We start from the raw sequence: 14199 nt of genomic DNA, 5'->3' as shown, positions 1-14199 counted from the left end.
TAAAATGGAAAAGAAGAATTTTAGATCCCACTAGGGTGTGAGGTCTTAGATAAAATGAGAGGTGCTTAGAGTCTGGAGAGCTTGTGGAGTCAGAGAGCAAGCCAATGTGAATAGCTGAGGGACATGGGAGAGTCGTGTCCTTGGTAGAGCCTGGATTTACTACTGTTGTCCACTTTGACTTTCCTTTGAAAAATACCAGTAACATCAACTTACAGCCAAGCACTTGCAACAACTTACAATTAAGATTTTACTTCAGCTGGAACCGGTTTGGCTCAATGGATAAAGCGTCAGCCTGCGGACTGAAAGGTCCCAGGTTCAGTTCTGGTCAAGGGCATGTACATTGGTTGCAGGCACATCCCCAATAGGGGGTATGCAGGAGGCAGCTGATCGGTGTTTTTCTTTCATCGATGTTTCTGACTCTGTCCCTCTCTCTTCCTCTCTGTAAGAAATCAATAAAATTTATTTTTTAAAAAGATTTTACTTCACTTTGATTTCTAAGTGAGTTTTGGAAATTTTACTTAATTTAATAGTGTGTCCTCATCTAAAAAGTAAGGTCTTTAAAAAATTGTATTTCATTTGGTAATAAATTATTTGGTGATAAAAAGGGAGTATAAAATTTATTTCGTGGACCAAAAAAATTAAATTGTTTCATTGAATCAAATTTTCAAAAGGAATGGTACAAACTCTAATGAATATACTGTATATGAAGACTGGTTAGAACTGCCAATATATGCAGACATATAAATCTTCAAGAATGAACACTAGCCCTAGCCGGTTTGGCTCAGTGGATACAGCATCAGCCTGCAGGCTCAAGGGTCCCAGGTTCGATTGCGGTCAAGGGCATGTACCTTGGTTGTGGGCACATACCCAGTAGGGAGTGTGCAAGAGGCAGCTGATCGATGTTTCTCTCTCACTGATGTTTCTAACTTTCTATCCCTCTCCCTTCCTCTCTGTACAAAAAATAAAGAAAGAAAGAAAGAAGAAAAAAGAATGAACACCAGAAAATAATACCTAGTGACTGAGATGTCATTGGGAATGGGAATATACAAAAGGGAAGACATTTGGATTGATGGACCTCATTCAAAATGAGATTCACTCTCCTTGTGCATAGGTACTAAGCTGATTTAACAGCATTTATAATGGCACTAAATTTAGAAAAATAAAAATAATGAAGAGGAGGGAAAGTGCTAGCATGGTGATTTACAGTGACACACAGCTTAATGCCTAGCTGTGAATGTGTGACCTTGTGATTGCACATTTGTGTATGTGTCCTGGTTTGCTAATTCCAGGCACCATGTTTGCAAAACTTGTTAATGCTTTTTTCCTTCACTTAGTTCAAAACATCAGTGCAAGGTGTCAGGATGCATCATCACAATTTATCCTCTGTGGCCTCCAAGCTTTTCTGTCCTGTAAATTTTCTGAGGATGAGGTCCATGGCAGAAACAATCCAAAGGCACCATAGTGACCCCTGGAGACAGATGAACAGAATGAATGAAGCACAGTGTTCCCTTAGCTGCTCTGAATCCAACCAAGCCCAGAGATCGAAGCACCTGCCCTGAGCTGCAGTAATAAACCACAGAGAATATTCATTGCCATTAAAGGTTTAATTTTTGAAGTTCAAATAGCCTGTCCATCATTGTCAATTCATTTGTACCAAGAGCCCAAGGTAATGGTTGTCATGGTAATGCAGATACTTTGGGGGATTTATCTGCAGACCAGATAAAATAATTCATTTGGACTCAGATTTTTTCTGATTTTGAAACTCTGTCCCTTACTTTTCTTGTTGGAAAACTGGAGTAAATTTTCCACTTTCAGATTTGTCAAGGATCTGAGTTTAGTCATTCCATTCTGACCTGACCACACAGGCACTGGTTCTCAGTACTGACGTTGGTGCCCACCTTCCATCTCTGCCTTCCAGAATGGTCTCTCTGTGGTGGTAGGCGATAACCCCTTTCAGCACCTGAGAGGGAAAGAAACAATCTCTGAGACATCTGTGGCAGACCTTCTGGTGTTGATGACTTAGAATAATTCAATCCCTTGATCTGGTCAGGGCCTGTGTAGGAGACAACCGATTGATGTGTCTCTCTCACATCAATGTTTTGCTCTCTCTCTTCCTCAACTCCCTCTCTTCCACTCTCTCTAAAAATCAATGAAAAAATATACTTGGGTGAGGATTAACAAAAAAATAAATAAAAGTTGGTTTACTAGTACTGTGATTTACAGTTGTTTATATGAAAAATAATACAACAATTAATAAATAATATAAGAATAAATTGTTTCACATATTCAAAACTGTAAATCTACTTTTGCCCCCCTCTATTTCAGCAACTTTTTATTCTCATCTTTGTACTTTTTTGAATTTGTCAAGTTTCCTACAATACACTTTAAAAAATTTTTATTTTTATATTTAGAAAAATAAGTATACTCATTGGAAATGTTTTAAAATTTTTGTGGAAGAATTGGCAGTAGAAATTACCATTATAGATGTTGATTTGTGAAGAGAAGAGTTGTGGAAATTTTCAGTAGATTAGAAAAATGCGTTAGTTGATTTCAACCATAAGAAGCCTCAGGAAGCTGGATCGTAAACACATATATGTTTGGGAGAAAGTGTAATGAAAGGATGAAATAAGTGTAAAGTGAGAAAGATATAAAATAGAAATTGGCAACAGACAAGTAGATGGAGGATGAATATAATGAAAAATACATTTTATTCTTTCGTTGTTTGTGATGTTAGGAAACTTTCCCATGATTTCTAACCCTTCAGATCTTTCTGGTGGTTTTATGTTCATCAAGGACATGGTTTAAATGAAGTAGACAGCCAACAAGAACTGGATGTGAAAGAAAATCACATTGGCTTTGAAATTAGCTCATTCATCTTTTCTCCTACTGGACCTTTTGTTTTACTCCCAAAACTTTCAGTAGTCAATTTGCTTAATTGAAGATAGGATAATGATTTCCAAAGTGTCTGTGTTGGTCTTACTATTCTAGTAGATAATCGTTTTATTTTTTAATTCTTAATTTTTTATTTTATTTATTTATTTATTTATTTATTTTTTTTTTTGAGAGAGAGAGAGAGAGAGAAAGATAGATATCAAAGATACATCTATTGGTTGCCCCCCTCACATGCCCTAACCTCGGAAGGGATCCAGCCTGCAACCGGAAGTACCTGCCCTTGACCTGCAATTGAACCTGCCACCCTTTAGTCTGAGAGCCAACACCCTAACCACTGAGCAAACCAGGGAAGGCTAGATAATCTTTTTAAAAACTAAGTCTGTCTTAGTTGAGGCCCACAAGCTATCTGCCTGACATTATCTTTTAGTTCAAGTCTCTGATGGGAAGCTTTACAAGTACTTGATAGGGGAAAACCTCAGAATTTCTTCAAAAATTAGGGAAATCTGAACATTTACTGGTAGTATTCCTTTTCCTAATGCCCGCTGATAGCACTCTGAAAGCAATGTGTTTGAATTTCCCCATTTTTTTTTTTCTGTAATGGATATTCGTGTGTGCTATATCTCTTTCATTGTATGTACACACATCCAAATTATGTTAAAACAGTTGTTTCATGTTCTTCTGATCCATAGGTTTACATGCACAGTTAGAGGAGCCGAGGGAACATTAGGATTTGACATTATTTCCTGGCTAAGATGTTACTAGTTTACTATTTTGTAGTGTTTTATATATATTCAGAGCTAATTTGATGCTGAAAGAATAACTTAGAAGGGCTTTAGAAATAATTTGTTTTAAACAACTGTTTTTGAAAATTGTGATACTGTTGCCTTTCCCAATTTAAAAGAAAAGAGATTTATAATGTGCATAAGAGCAGAGGATCACGTAGTTTTTATAGCTTACCCTGCTACACAAGGCTCAGAAATGCAGTGACTTTGAGGTGCTGTAAGGTACATGACACCTAAAAATTTATTTTAATATTTGTATTTTAATTTTTGATCTATTTTTCTTAAATATTTGAGAAGTCACTTTTTGTTATCAAGAGAAATGCATTACCAAACAACTTTTCAAAGCTGTGTGTGTGTGTGTGTGTGTGTGTGTGTGTGTGAGCGTGTGAGCAAAGTCTCTATGCTTTGTTTATGCTTTTGGATTTATAGGAGATTATTGATATTTTATTTTTTACATTATTCTCTATTTTCCATCAATACTAATGTACAACATTTTTATTATTTGTCCCCAAAGGTATGCTATTTTTTATGGAGATGGTTGCTATTTTCCTTGAATATTTGATGCAAGAATCACTTCTGAGAATTAGAATTTAGATCAAGTAACTCAGCCTGTTTCTGTTTGTGCCTCTTGGGAGAAAGGCTTTGGACTTAGGGCTCCAACTAATTTTCTATCCAGTGCTGAAAAGGAAATGACCAAACAGATTGGGAATTAAGATAAATTATATATTGAATATCCAAATCTTCATGAGCAAATCCTTATGGACTTTGCTAAAAGATGGTGAATATTTTTCTTTTTGTAATGGTTTACTTTAATTCAAAAACTGAATAGGCTTGAAAATTTTCTTTGAATGCATTTGGGCTTTGAAAATATGGTATAAAAATTGGCAATTTATAGTGTGTTTAGTTTACCAACATTTTGTTTTTGTCCCAATCTTTGATTTCAGAAAATAAATAGTCTTATTAAGGCTTAACATCTACTTAACAAAGTTCTAACTTTATTTGGATGAAGGGAGTAGAGTGGGGATTTGCTATAACTGACCACCATCTTGATTTTGTGAGTTTTTTGTGAAAGAACAAAAGAAGAAGTGACAAACCAGTGAGGTACATTTTTTCTGAGTCCAGTGCCTACCTCTTGACATATTTTTCTGGTTGCCTTGTTCCTACTTTAATGAACTCTATATTTTAATTATTTTTGCAGCTGGTATTAGTTAGCATAAGCTGCTTCAACAAAGAGATCCCCAAGTAAAGATGACAAATAAGATGGGAGGGTCTTTCTCTTTCACCTATAGGAGAGCAGAGTAGATTCTTCTAGGACATAAGAGTAGACTTCTCTACAGCTCATTTACCCACTCAAGTTTCTTTAACCTAATTACTCTTCATCATTTTTATCTATGGTGGAAATTGGTTCATTGGCACCACATCCAAAGGAATAGGTAAGAGACTATGTGGTGGGCAATCAGTATTGTTTCATGGATGTGATGTGTAAGTTAGAAACATTACTTTCACTCACATTCTTTTGGAAAGAACAGAGTCTTATCTAGCAGCAAGGGAGTCTGTGAAATGTATTTCCTAGTCAGAGACTCATATTCTTTGTTAAACTTTGGTATGGAATAGGTTTATGGCTAAAATAAGGGAATGGAGAATGGATATTAGGGTTTTTAGTCATCTCAGCCACATAGAATAATAAAGATGTCAAAGCTCAGCAGTGTGTGCCCTAGCTGATTTGGCTCAGTAGATAGAGCATCAGTCTGCAGACTGAAGGGTCTTGGGTTTGATTCTGACCAAGGGGACATGACCAGGCTGTGGGCTTGATCCCCAATAGGGGGTATGCAGGAGGCAGCTGATCAATGATTCTCTCTCATCATTGATGTTTCTCTCTTTCTCTCTTTTCCTCTCTGAAATCAATATATATATATATATATATATATATATATATATATATATATATATATATATATATATATATATATATATTAAAGCTCAGCAGTGTGCACCATAACCACCATGCCATCGTAACTGCTCACTGAGTTGCAGAAACTAACAACTATCCTTCTCAAGTTTAACAATGCTTTAAAAAGCTCTAGATATGATTGTAGATGGGACCTAGAATGAGTATTGCTATATTAAGCTCAGTATTATGGAGGAAATCAGATTCCCCTACTTCCCTGTTGAGGTCCTAGCATGTCTGGTGCCTAAGGCTGCATGGGTTATGCTGGAACTTGACAGAACTTGAGACATATGACCCCTCAGTGCTATGTTGTATTATGGAGCTCAACTATATCATCCTAGCTTATTTGGCTTTTCCCAATGTAATTAATGAACTTCTATTTTCTGTTTATTGTGATAGCCATTGAATTAGAAAGAGGTATATTAACAAGATAAGAGAGTTCCTGGCCTAAATGGGTACATAGTTTGGCACTCTTTTCCAAAGTGAAGTAGGTATTTCTCCCAAAATACACTCTGAGGCAATGAAGTTTTGGGAAACATCCCATAACTGAAATGCTACCGTCCATTCATCATCTAGCAGTATTTCCTCTGCCCATAGATTTTACCCCAAGAAAAGCCTCTACCACTGACTCCAGTTCACACCTGAGTTCCTGATAATTCTTTCCATTTTGTGGTTTGTTTTCTAAATCCACAGTAAGCCTAAAATTTCTAGCTCATTCCCTTCCTGTTGACTCCCTGTATGAACTCAAACATCTACTAGAGTAGACTGCATGGACTATGATGGGAGGTAATGTCATCAGGTCTCAAAATGTAGAGTGTGGTTTTTTTTCCATGTTTGTCTTTTAGTTCCTGCAACCAGTACTTATTAAACATTTTCTATGGAATGGAGCCTTTGGTATACAAAGCTTAGTAAGACTTGATTCTTGCTTTAGTTGTTTATCTCATAGTGGAAGAAACAGGTCTATTAGACAAATTACACTGTTATGTGGTAGGCTCATGAGTAAAGAAGCATAGGAAAATAGGGTGTTCTAGGAGTATAGAAGAAGGGGTGTCTAATGTTTGAGGGAGTTCAGGAAGGCCTTGGTGACATTTTCATTGGACCTTAGCATGTTAAGCGCCCAATCAGTCACCGGTGACTGACACTATACTTTCCATCCAGAAGACAAAACAGGCTGGATGCTTAACGTGTTAACGAAGGAAGGAATTCACCAAATAGAAAAAGTTGAGGCGGGGCATGGCAGAGTGGAGGTGGCCTCCCAGAGAGAGCATTGTGTGCAAAGGTTTGAAGGTGTGCAAGGTCTTGGGGTCTTTTCTCCATCACCAAATCATCATCATCATCATCATCATCATCCATCACACATTATAAATTATGTTTTCTTTGCAAGAAAGGCATTGTTCAAACAAAACATTTTTAATTTGTAAGAAACTGAATCTGAACAGGATCACTCGCTCTTAGCCAGGTCATGTAGGAAATTGGTGGCTGACTCATCTCTGTCCTGTTCATGAGTGAAACCCATCGCTTCCTTCCCCCTTTCCTGCTCCTCACCCCTGCCGAGGCTTTGCAGATAAAAGAACCAAATTACTCTCCAGCTCTCATAGGAGCTTCTCAAAATCGAGCGCTTTGATGGCAGCCATCCCCTGGGTTCCGTTTCTGTCTTAGGGACATCCAGTATTGCTACCGCTCCACCCCTCAGTTGGCTTCCAGGCACAGGCAGGCCTGTCTTGGTGATCTTCGAGTTCCCAGCCTCTAAAATAATGCAGAGCAGTCGGCCACTGAAAGCTGTAATTGTTACATTAATGCTGAATGATGTATAGGCAGCAGGGAGGAGATCAGCTGGACCAGCCTCCTCAGTCATTTTGGAAAAGAGTGGAAAATAAAGTTGTCTAGTGTTAGTGAAAATTGTGGCTATATGGAATGTTTTTGCCAAGAGATTGGCCTTTTTTTTTTTTTTTTTTAAGAGAAATTTCAAAAATCGAGAGATTACTGAGTAATCCGTCAATCACTGGGAGGGATCTGTCACTTTTCTGGCAAGTTGAATAGGCCATGGGAATGTTTTTGGTTTACCTACGCTCACTCTTTTATGAATTATGAAGTATTATTTTTTCCTGGAGTCAAGAATAGCAGGGAGGCGGAGAGCTAGTCCATATAGTCATTCTTCTTTGAATGTCTTGGGCTTTTGAATGCTGCTTTATCCCTTTCCGTGTTTCTCTCTGGCTTTCTTACTCTCCTCTTGCTTCCTTGGTAAGAACCAATAGTAGCAAGTGTTCTAGGATTGTTTTCATGAGGACATTTTCTTGGTGATGGTTTGTGGCAGGTTGGAGCAGTTCAGGAGTGGCTGGTGGGGTGTGGAGTTCAGGATTGTAGTTTGAAAAAAGAAAAAGAGAGGATTGTAGTTTGACAAGAGACCAGGCCATTGGGAAGGCCAGTGGGAGGTTGGGGGTGGTGACCCAGAGCACACAGGGCTCAGCAGGGTGGCCTAAGGGTAGAGGTGTTGTCAGGCCATGGTCGCCTGGGCTTGCATGCCAGCTTCAGCATAAGGAGTAATCAGCCTGGCCAGATGAAGCAGGTAGGCGACCAGGAGGAGGCTGGCACGAGGCTAAGTAGGGCAACAGGAGGCAAGATGCTGGTCTTAGCGCTAGCTAGCTGAGACTGGGTCCCAGGGGGGGACTGAGAGGACCAGGCCAATATCAGGGGCAAGTACTAGGAACCCACCTCAAAGGCCAAAGGTACCAGGGCTTCAGGCCAGACCCAAAGATAAGAAGCAACTGGTGCTGGGCAGCATGGAGCTTGTGCCAGGCACCGTTCTGAGCATTTTCTTTTTACCAAGGCTTTTCATCGGCACAATAATCTCGGGCGAGTCCTCATTTTATAAATAAGGAAATGAAGGCAGAGTCGCTTGCCAAGGGTTATCCAGCTGGGAAGTGACACAACAGGGATGTGTGGGCAGCCTGGCTCCAGATCCCCTGCTCTGAACCACCCTGCTGCATAGTATTCCTGTCACACTGCCCCAGGAATACCATTCACACGAACTGCAGTGTGTGTGGGTCCTTAGAGCTGGGTGACGTAGGTGGTCCTGATTCCATAGTACTTCCCTTTAAAAAGAAGTGCCTATTCTTCTCTCTGCTTTCTAAGTACCAGGACATTTCTGTGTGCATTTCATTTATTAACTCATTACGTCCGGAGCTAATATATTATTTCCATGTCACAGATGGGGCCCAGAGAGAATCAAGGACTAGGTAGTGAGGTTTAAATTCAAACTCAAATACTAAAAGGGGAATCAATTGTCTGCGGTGCTTTGTTCTGTTTTGTTTTCATTCCTTTGTCTGCCCTGCCGCCGGCGCAGCAGGAAGGAAGCAGGTTACAATATTCATGCTCACCAGGCCACACAGATTTCTAGAGGCAAAGGAGTGAGTGGATTAGCGCGTACAGAGCCAAAGAGGGAGAAAATAATGTAGCACACTGTGGTCACTTCACACAACTTAAACAATAACAGAAAGCAAAGCAGTGCCCCTGGCTGCATTGGCAGGTAAAAGGCTTCGGGCTTGTGTTCTAATTCATAGAGCCAATGAGAGTCCAAACACAATCCCTTTTGTTTCTTCCCTGACCTCCCAGGATCCTACGGTAGAACAAGGAACTACGCTGGCTTAGAAAAGTTACATTCAGGAAAATCCTGGGTGGAAAATTGGACAGCAAAATTCCTTTTAGCTTCCAAGTCTACACCGGTTGTGTTGATCATGGCTGTCCAAAAACTCAGCACTCACTCTTAGCTTTTCTCTTCCTCTTATATCCCCCTTTCCAAACAAGTAGAAAAGAGATATGCTTGTCCTTTAGCTCCCCCTGTCAATGTCACGTGTTTGCTGTACCATAAAGCCTAGCCCAGCCCAGGTAAGGGAGAGGAACTCCATGTTCTAAGGTTTGAAACCAACAAAAACTAACTCAAAGTGATGTTCCCCTGAGATTCAGAAGAGAGCTTTCCTGATTTGTTGAGAACCGTATCTTTTCCTCCGCTGCATTGAGCTCAGGTGAGGCATGTGTTAGCTTGCAAGAACAACCTCCCCACCAAAAACCGTGTGGAATTTAAATTTATAACAGAATCATACAAGCTGTGCCCTGTCATGGGGTCTTTTTTTGGCTTTGAACTGTTGATCATCATGAGAGGTGACTTGGAAAGAAGTGGGTGAGAAATGTAGTCATCAAGCAATCTTGAAATGGGAGGCAGCCTTTTCAGGGCTCTGTGTGATTTTTGCAGGTTACAGTAGAGGGATGAGAGACAGAGGGTTAGTGGCAAACACCAACAATGGTGAGTAATAAGGTGTCCAACTTATTGTTCTCATTGTAACCTCAGTTAGGCTAAGTGGGCCATCCTCTCAACCAAATACTGAACTGGAGGACCCCCCCTTTTTTTTTTAATATATATTTTATTGATTTTTTTACAGAGAGGAAGGGAGAGGGATAGAGAGCTAGAAACATCGATGAGAGAAAAACATCAACCAGCTGCCTCCTGCATACCCCCTACCAGGGATGTGCCTGCAACCAATATACATGCCCTTGACCGGAATCAAACCTGGGACCTTTCAATCCGTAGACTGATGTTCTATCCACTGAGCCAAACCAGTTTCGGCTGGAGGACTCTTAACAGTCAAACTAAGAGGCTGCCAGTTCCATGGTTACTTTTCACCTCTTGCTGCAGTTAAGGATGATACCTCTGAAAGCGGACCCTTGGAACTTAGACCTGCTGGAATCCCAAGGCCCTTTGACCCAACGCTGGTGGCTTGTGACCTGAAACGAGCCCAGAACGCTCCCAGGGCCCCGCGCAACTTCTCAGCCAGCTCTTAGTTCAGAGAATTTTGGGACTGAGATGGTCAATTCCAAGATCCTCCTGGAGTTTTGAGCTCATTTTCCTAGGAACTCCTCAAGAGTTCCACTGGGGAATCCATTCTAAGTCTCTCATGATGGTTCCTCTGGGGTCAGCCTGAGTGAGGATTTGAAATCTGTAGGTGACATGCAGGTGCAGTGCTCATTCTGTGTAGATCCAAGTGCTGGGGGCAGACCCCTCAATCTATGAGTTGATTTTCAGTTGTCAGCTTGTGCGTGACCAAACGACTTGTGATTAGACAACTTTTAGAATGAAAGGAGTGGCTTTTAAAAAGTTTTTATTTTTTTTACCCACCAAAGTGACTTTCTTCTGTTTTTGCCAAATTCCTCCTGGGAACATGTCCACTGCTCCTCCTCCCTTGTCTTGAACACCCCATCAAGAAAGGAGTGGGAAGGAACACTCAACTGTAGAAAATTATGGCTTTGAGTACAGTAATGTAACCATTCTGGGTATTAAAGTGAGGGCTGGATTAGGTAACTCTGGGGTTGTCCCGCCTCTAACCATTTGTGATTCTGAGCCCAGCATTTTTCTAAGCTTCTGGGGAGCAGGTAGGGCTAGCCTGTCCTGCTTCCCATCTGTCCTTAGTGCTTGAGGGGCTGGACGTAGGGCTGCAGGGAGTAGCCACAGGCTGCTGTGCTTGATCAAGTGCTTTATCAAGTGCTTTCTTCCTGACATCCCACCCTGACATCCCACTCGCTTACTGCATGCATTAGTCTATCACAAAATGAACCCAGTTCTTTAAACACTTCCTTTAGACCCTCACCTCAGCTGCAGGGAACACTCTGAGGCAGGGAGACTCAGAGGAGGACTTGAGTCATGTCCAGTTTTCCCAGTAGGGAGCGGTCTCTCTCATCTGGGTGAATTATGGACGTGGATAGCCTCTCTCTCCCACCCTTATTTAAATTTCTATTTAAAGATACTCAGGAAATATCTACACTCTCAATGAACGTGGTAAAGAAATGATCTAGAAAAACCTAAGGAGGAAAAATACCTTCTTGCCTCAATTTTCTGTAGATTCTGGCTAAAATATCACAAGGCTATATAGTTATAGAGGTAATGAAAATGACAGAATCAGATACAGGAATTTGAGCTTACACATCCTTTGACCCAGTCCCCTTGGATTATGGAGGGGAGAGCTGGGGGTCAGCCTGGAAGGTGACTTGCTCCAGGACACACAGATGCCAACAGGTAGAGCTGGCACTGGGCTTTCTCCTATGGTCTCCTGCCTATTGTACCCATTCTCCTCTGCCGTCCTCCCTCGGTATAGGCACAGATGGCATCTTCTATGTACCCTACCGTTTGGGGGTTCTGAAGAACAGTTGAGTCCCCTTGCCACTGTTTACATTTGAAAGTGACTAAGTACGGGTACCATTCGTACACACAGGTGTGCAACTGTTATCGGAAGACATTACTGGTCATTGAAGACCTGGAAGAACTGTGCTCTGCTCAACAACTGCAGCTCAGGTCTGGCTTTTTGTGACTCAGGTCTGTTTCTTTAAGAGTGAGGCTTTTCAGAGAGAGCGCCTGGGAGGACAGGCCTCACTGCCTAGGTCCGGGGCCAGGCAGCTACTCCTGTGCTGAACTCCCATGAACCGCAGCCAAAGCCTTCCAGCTGACAAAGCAGGGTTGTTGCAGGGTTGTCGTTGGTAAGTGTTTATGTTGCACTTTAGATCTGCAAAGTTCTTCCTCTGAGTTACTTCTAACCTCAGTTTGGCAGGTGAAGAAACTAACGTCCTTAGCGTGGTGACTGGTCCAGAGTCATCCAGCCAATCAGTGGTGAAGCTGATTCTGCACTCAGAGCCTCTGAGTTTCTGGGTGATTGCTTTTCCCAACGAGTCATTCTGCTTCTCTAGGTTATGTCCTTTGGCCCTCACCAAATTCGTTTTTGCCGAATGTTGCTGGCTTCTTCTAGAGTGAGCTCTGGAGCACTCCCTTGTCAGAGCCGCAGTACCATGTTGGTTGACCAGAAAGCTTTAAGTATGTAGGTGAGCTCTAGGGTGGGCGGGACCTGTCCTGGGTCAGACTGGGCTGCCCTGTGGTGGGAGCGGAGGGAGGGAGGAGAACTTCTCTGTTTGGGTTTTTGGGGAAAGATCAGTGCTGTTTGAGGAGGATTAAAGAGCTAAACACTGGAAAGAGGATGAAAGACTTATGCTAAAATATTGGCTGTTACTTAAAGACGGTTAAAAAAATTAAACTAAAGAGACATTAAAATTTTTACATCTAAATAAAGACTTTTGAGAGCTTTTGGCCTCTTTTTTCAAACTTCACTGGTTGAGTTACAGAGGTATCTTCCTTGCCAGGGAGGCAGAGAATATTGAAAACTTTTCAGTGAGAATATTAAAAACTTTTACAGTCGAAATTCCCACAGGAAATCTTACCATCTGTTTATCTTTTTTTTTTTTTTTTTTTTTTACCTTGTTGCTTTTTAAAAAATTGTAAGTGATTCATTGCCCGTTTGACTGAAATTGCATCTGTTCAGTACAGATGTTGCCTGGAGATTAGTATCTCTTTGCCTGTCTTTACACAAGATTCTCCGGAAATGAAATCTCTCCCTTGCTCCCCTCCTTCCCTCCAATTGCGAATTTAATCAAGAAGATGAGCCATTGCGTCCCGAGGACCCAATAGTCTGCCTTCCCAAACATTCCACGCAGCCCTTTCGATACTGACAAGTGTGCGTTGCAGAGCCACACGGTGCAGGCGAAACAGGAAGCAGCTCTTTGCTGGGGAGGATGCCCCAGTCACCCTCCACTCTCCCAGGGAACGCTCTTCAGCTGACTGAAGCAGGCAAGCCCAGCCAATCAGAGGCCGCTTTCCTCGCTCAGTCACCAGTCTGAGGCTGAGGAAGGGTTTGCTTTCCTATGCTCTGTATTGGGAAGGCAGAGAAAATGCCAGGTCTGAACTGCCTCTGGGGATAAGCTTGCCCCGTGTGATGTGAATGGACAGCATCTTGCCTGGTGAAGCCACAGGAATTGATGAGGCAGGCGCAGGTCTTCACCCAGGCCTCTTCTGTCTTTTAGCTTTAGCTGTGGCTTCTGTGGCAGTTTTGTTTCTTGCCTTGAAAGAGGTGCTCTGGATTATCAGACCTCCATGTATGACAATTTGTACCTGCATGGCGTTGAAGACTCGGAGGCTGTAAGTATTTTCATAGATAGCCTATTCCCTCTCCCCTCCTCTCCCTCCTCCCACTGAACTCCCCCCCTCCCCCATTTCTTAGGCAATGCAGGGAACATGGAGCTGAAAGCTCACATCTTTTCGGGTTCTTGCTGGCTGCGCTGTCAATGTTCTCTGTGTAGTTCAGAGTTGATGGAAATGATTCTTTATTATATAATTTCTCGTCAGGCAAAAAAAGAAGTTAGGGTGATGGCAAAGGCATCTAAGAGTGTACGCTGTTCCGATTTCTACATTACTTGGTCCACGTTTGATCTCACCAGGGGGAACTGCTCCTTGTAGACGGGCTTAAACTCTGCGGAAAGTGCCTCTGTTATTTCCAATAGCAGGGTTCATAGAAAAGGCTCATTCATTATGTAATACACATTGTTTATTGAGCAAGCATGAATGGAAGTTCCTCAGCTGTAGCTGTATTGTGTGCTTTCTGGCTAAACAAGTGGTGCAGATCGGCTGCTTCTTTGTTAAGGAAATCAGATGCAAGGTTGTAGTGGTACAACACCCAGCGCGGAGGCGGAGGGTAGTGTTTCTGTGCT

At 41.7% G+C, this 14199-nt stretch overlaps 1 protein-coding gene across 6 annotated transcripts in view; it reads left to right on the top strand.

The window, feature by feature from the left end:
* The window catches only part of CACNB4 (calcium voltage-gated channel auxiliary subunit beta 4), a gene marked incomplete at its 5' end in the record, with an annotated part of 213115 nt that overhangs the window by 83365 nt on the left and 115551 nt on the right, over positions 1-14199 (top strand). The window contains one exon of one of the 6 annotated variants that reach the window (XM_084893045.1): positions 13261-13630. The exons of 3 other annotated variants lie outside the window; for them this stretch is intronic. Coding sequence is in view for 1 of the 3 variants with exons in the window: in XM_084893044.1 (XP_084749170.1) it covers positions 13586-13630 (45 nt within the window). Of the gene's footprint in view, positions 1-13260; positions 13631-14199 lie in introns of those variants that run through there. 2 more of the 6 variants (XM_084893044.1, XM_084893047.1) reach the window with 2 other exon arrangements.

This window comes from Pipistrellus hanaki (genome assembly GCF_964339955.1).
Source record: "Pipistrellus hanaki genome assembly, chromosome: 8".
In the NCBI taxonomy this organism is placed as follows: domain Eukaryota; kingdom Metazoa; phylum Chordata; class Mammalia; order Chiroptera; family Vespertilionidae; genus Pipistrellus; species Pipistrellus hanaki.
This window is presented reverse-complemented; position numbering and strand designations above follow the sequence as displayed.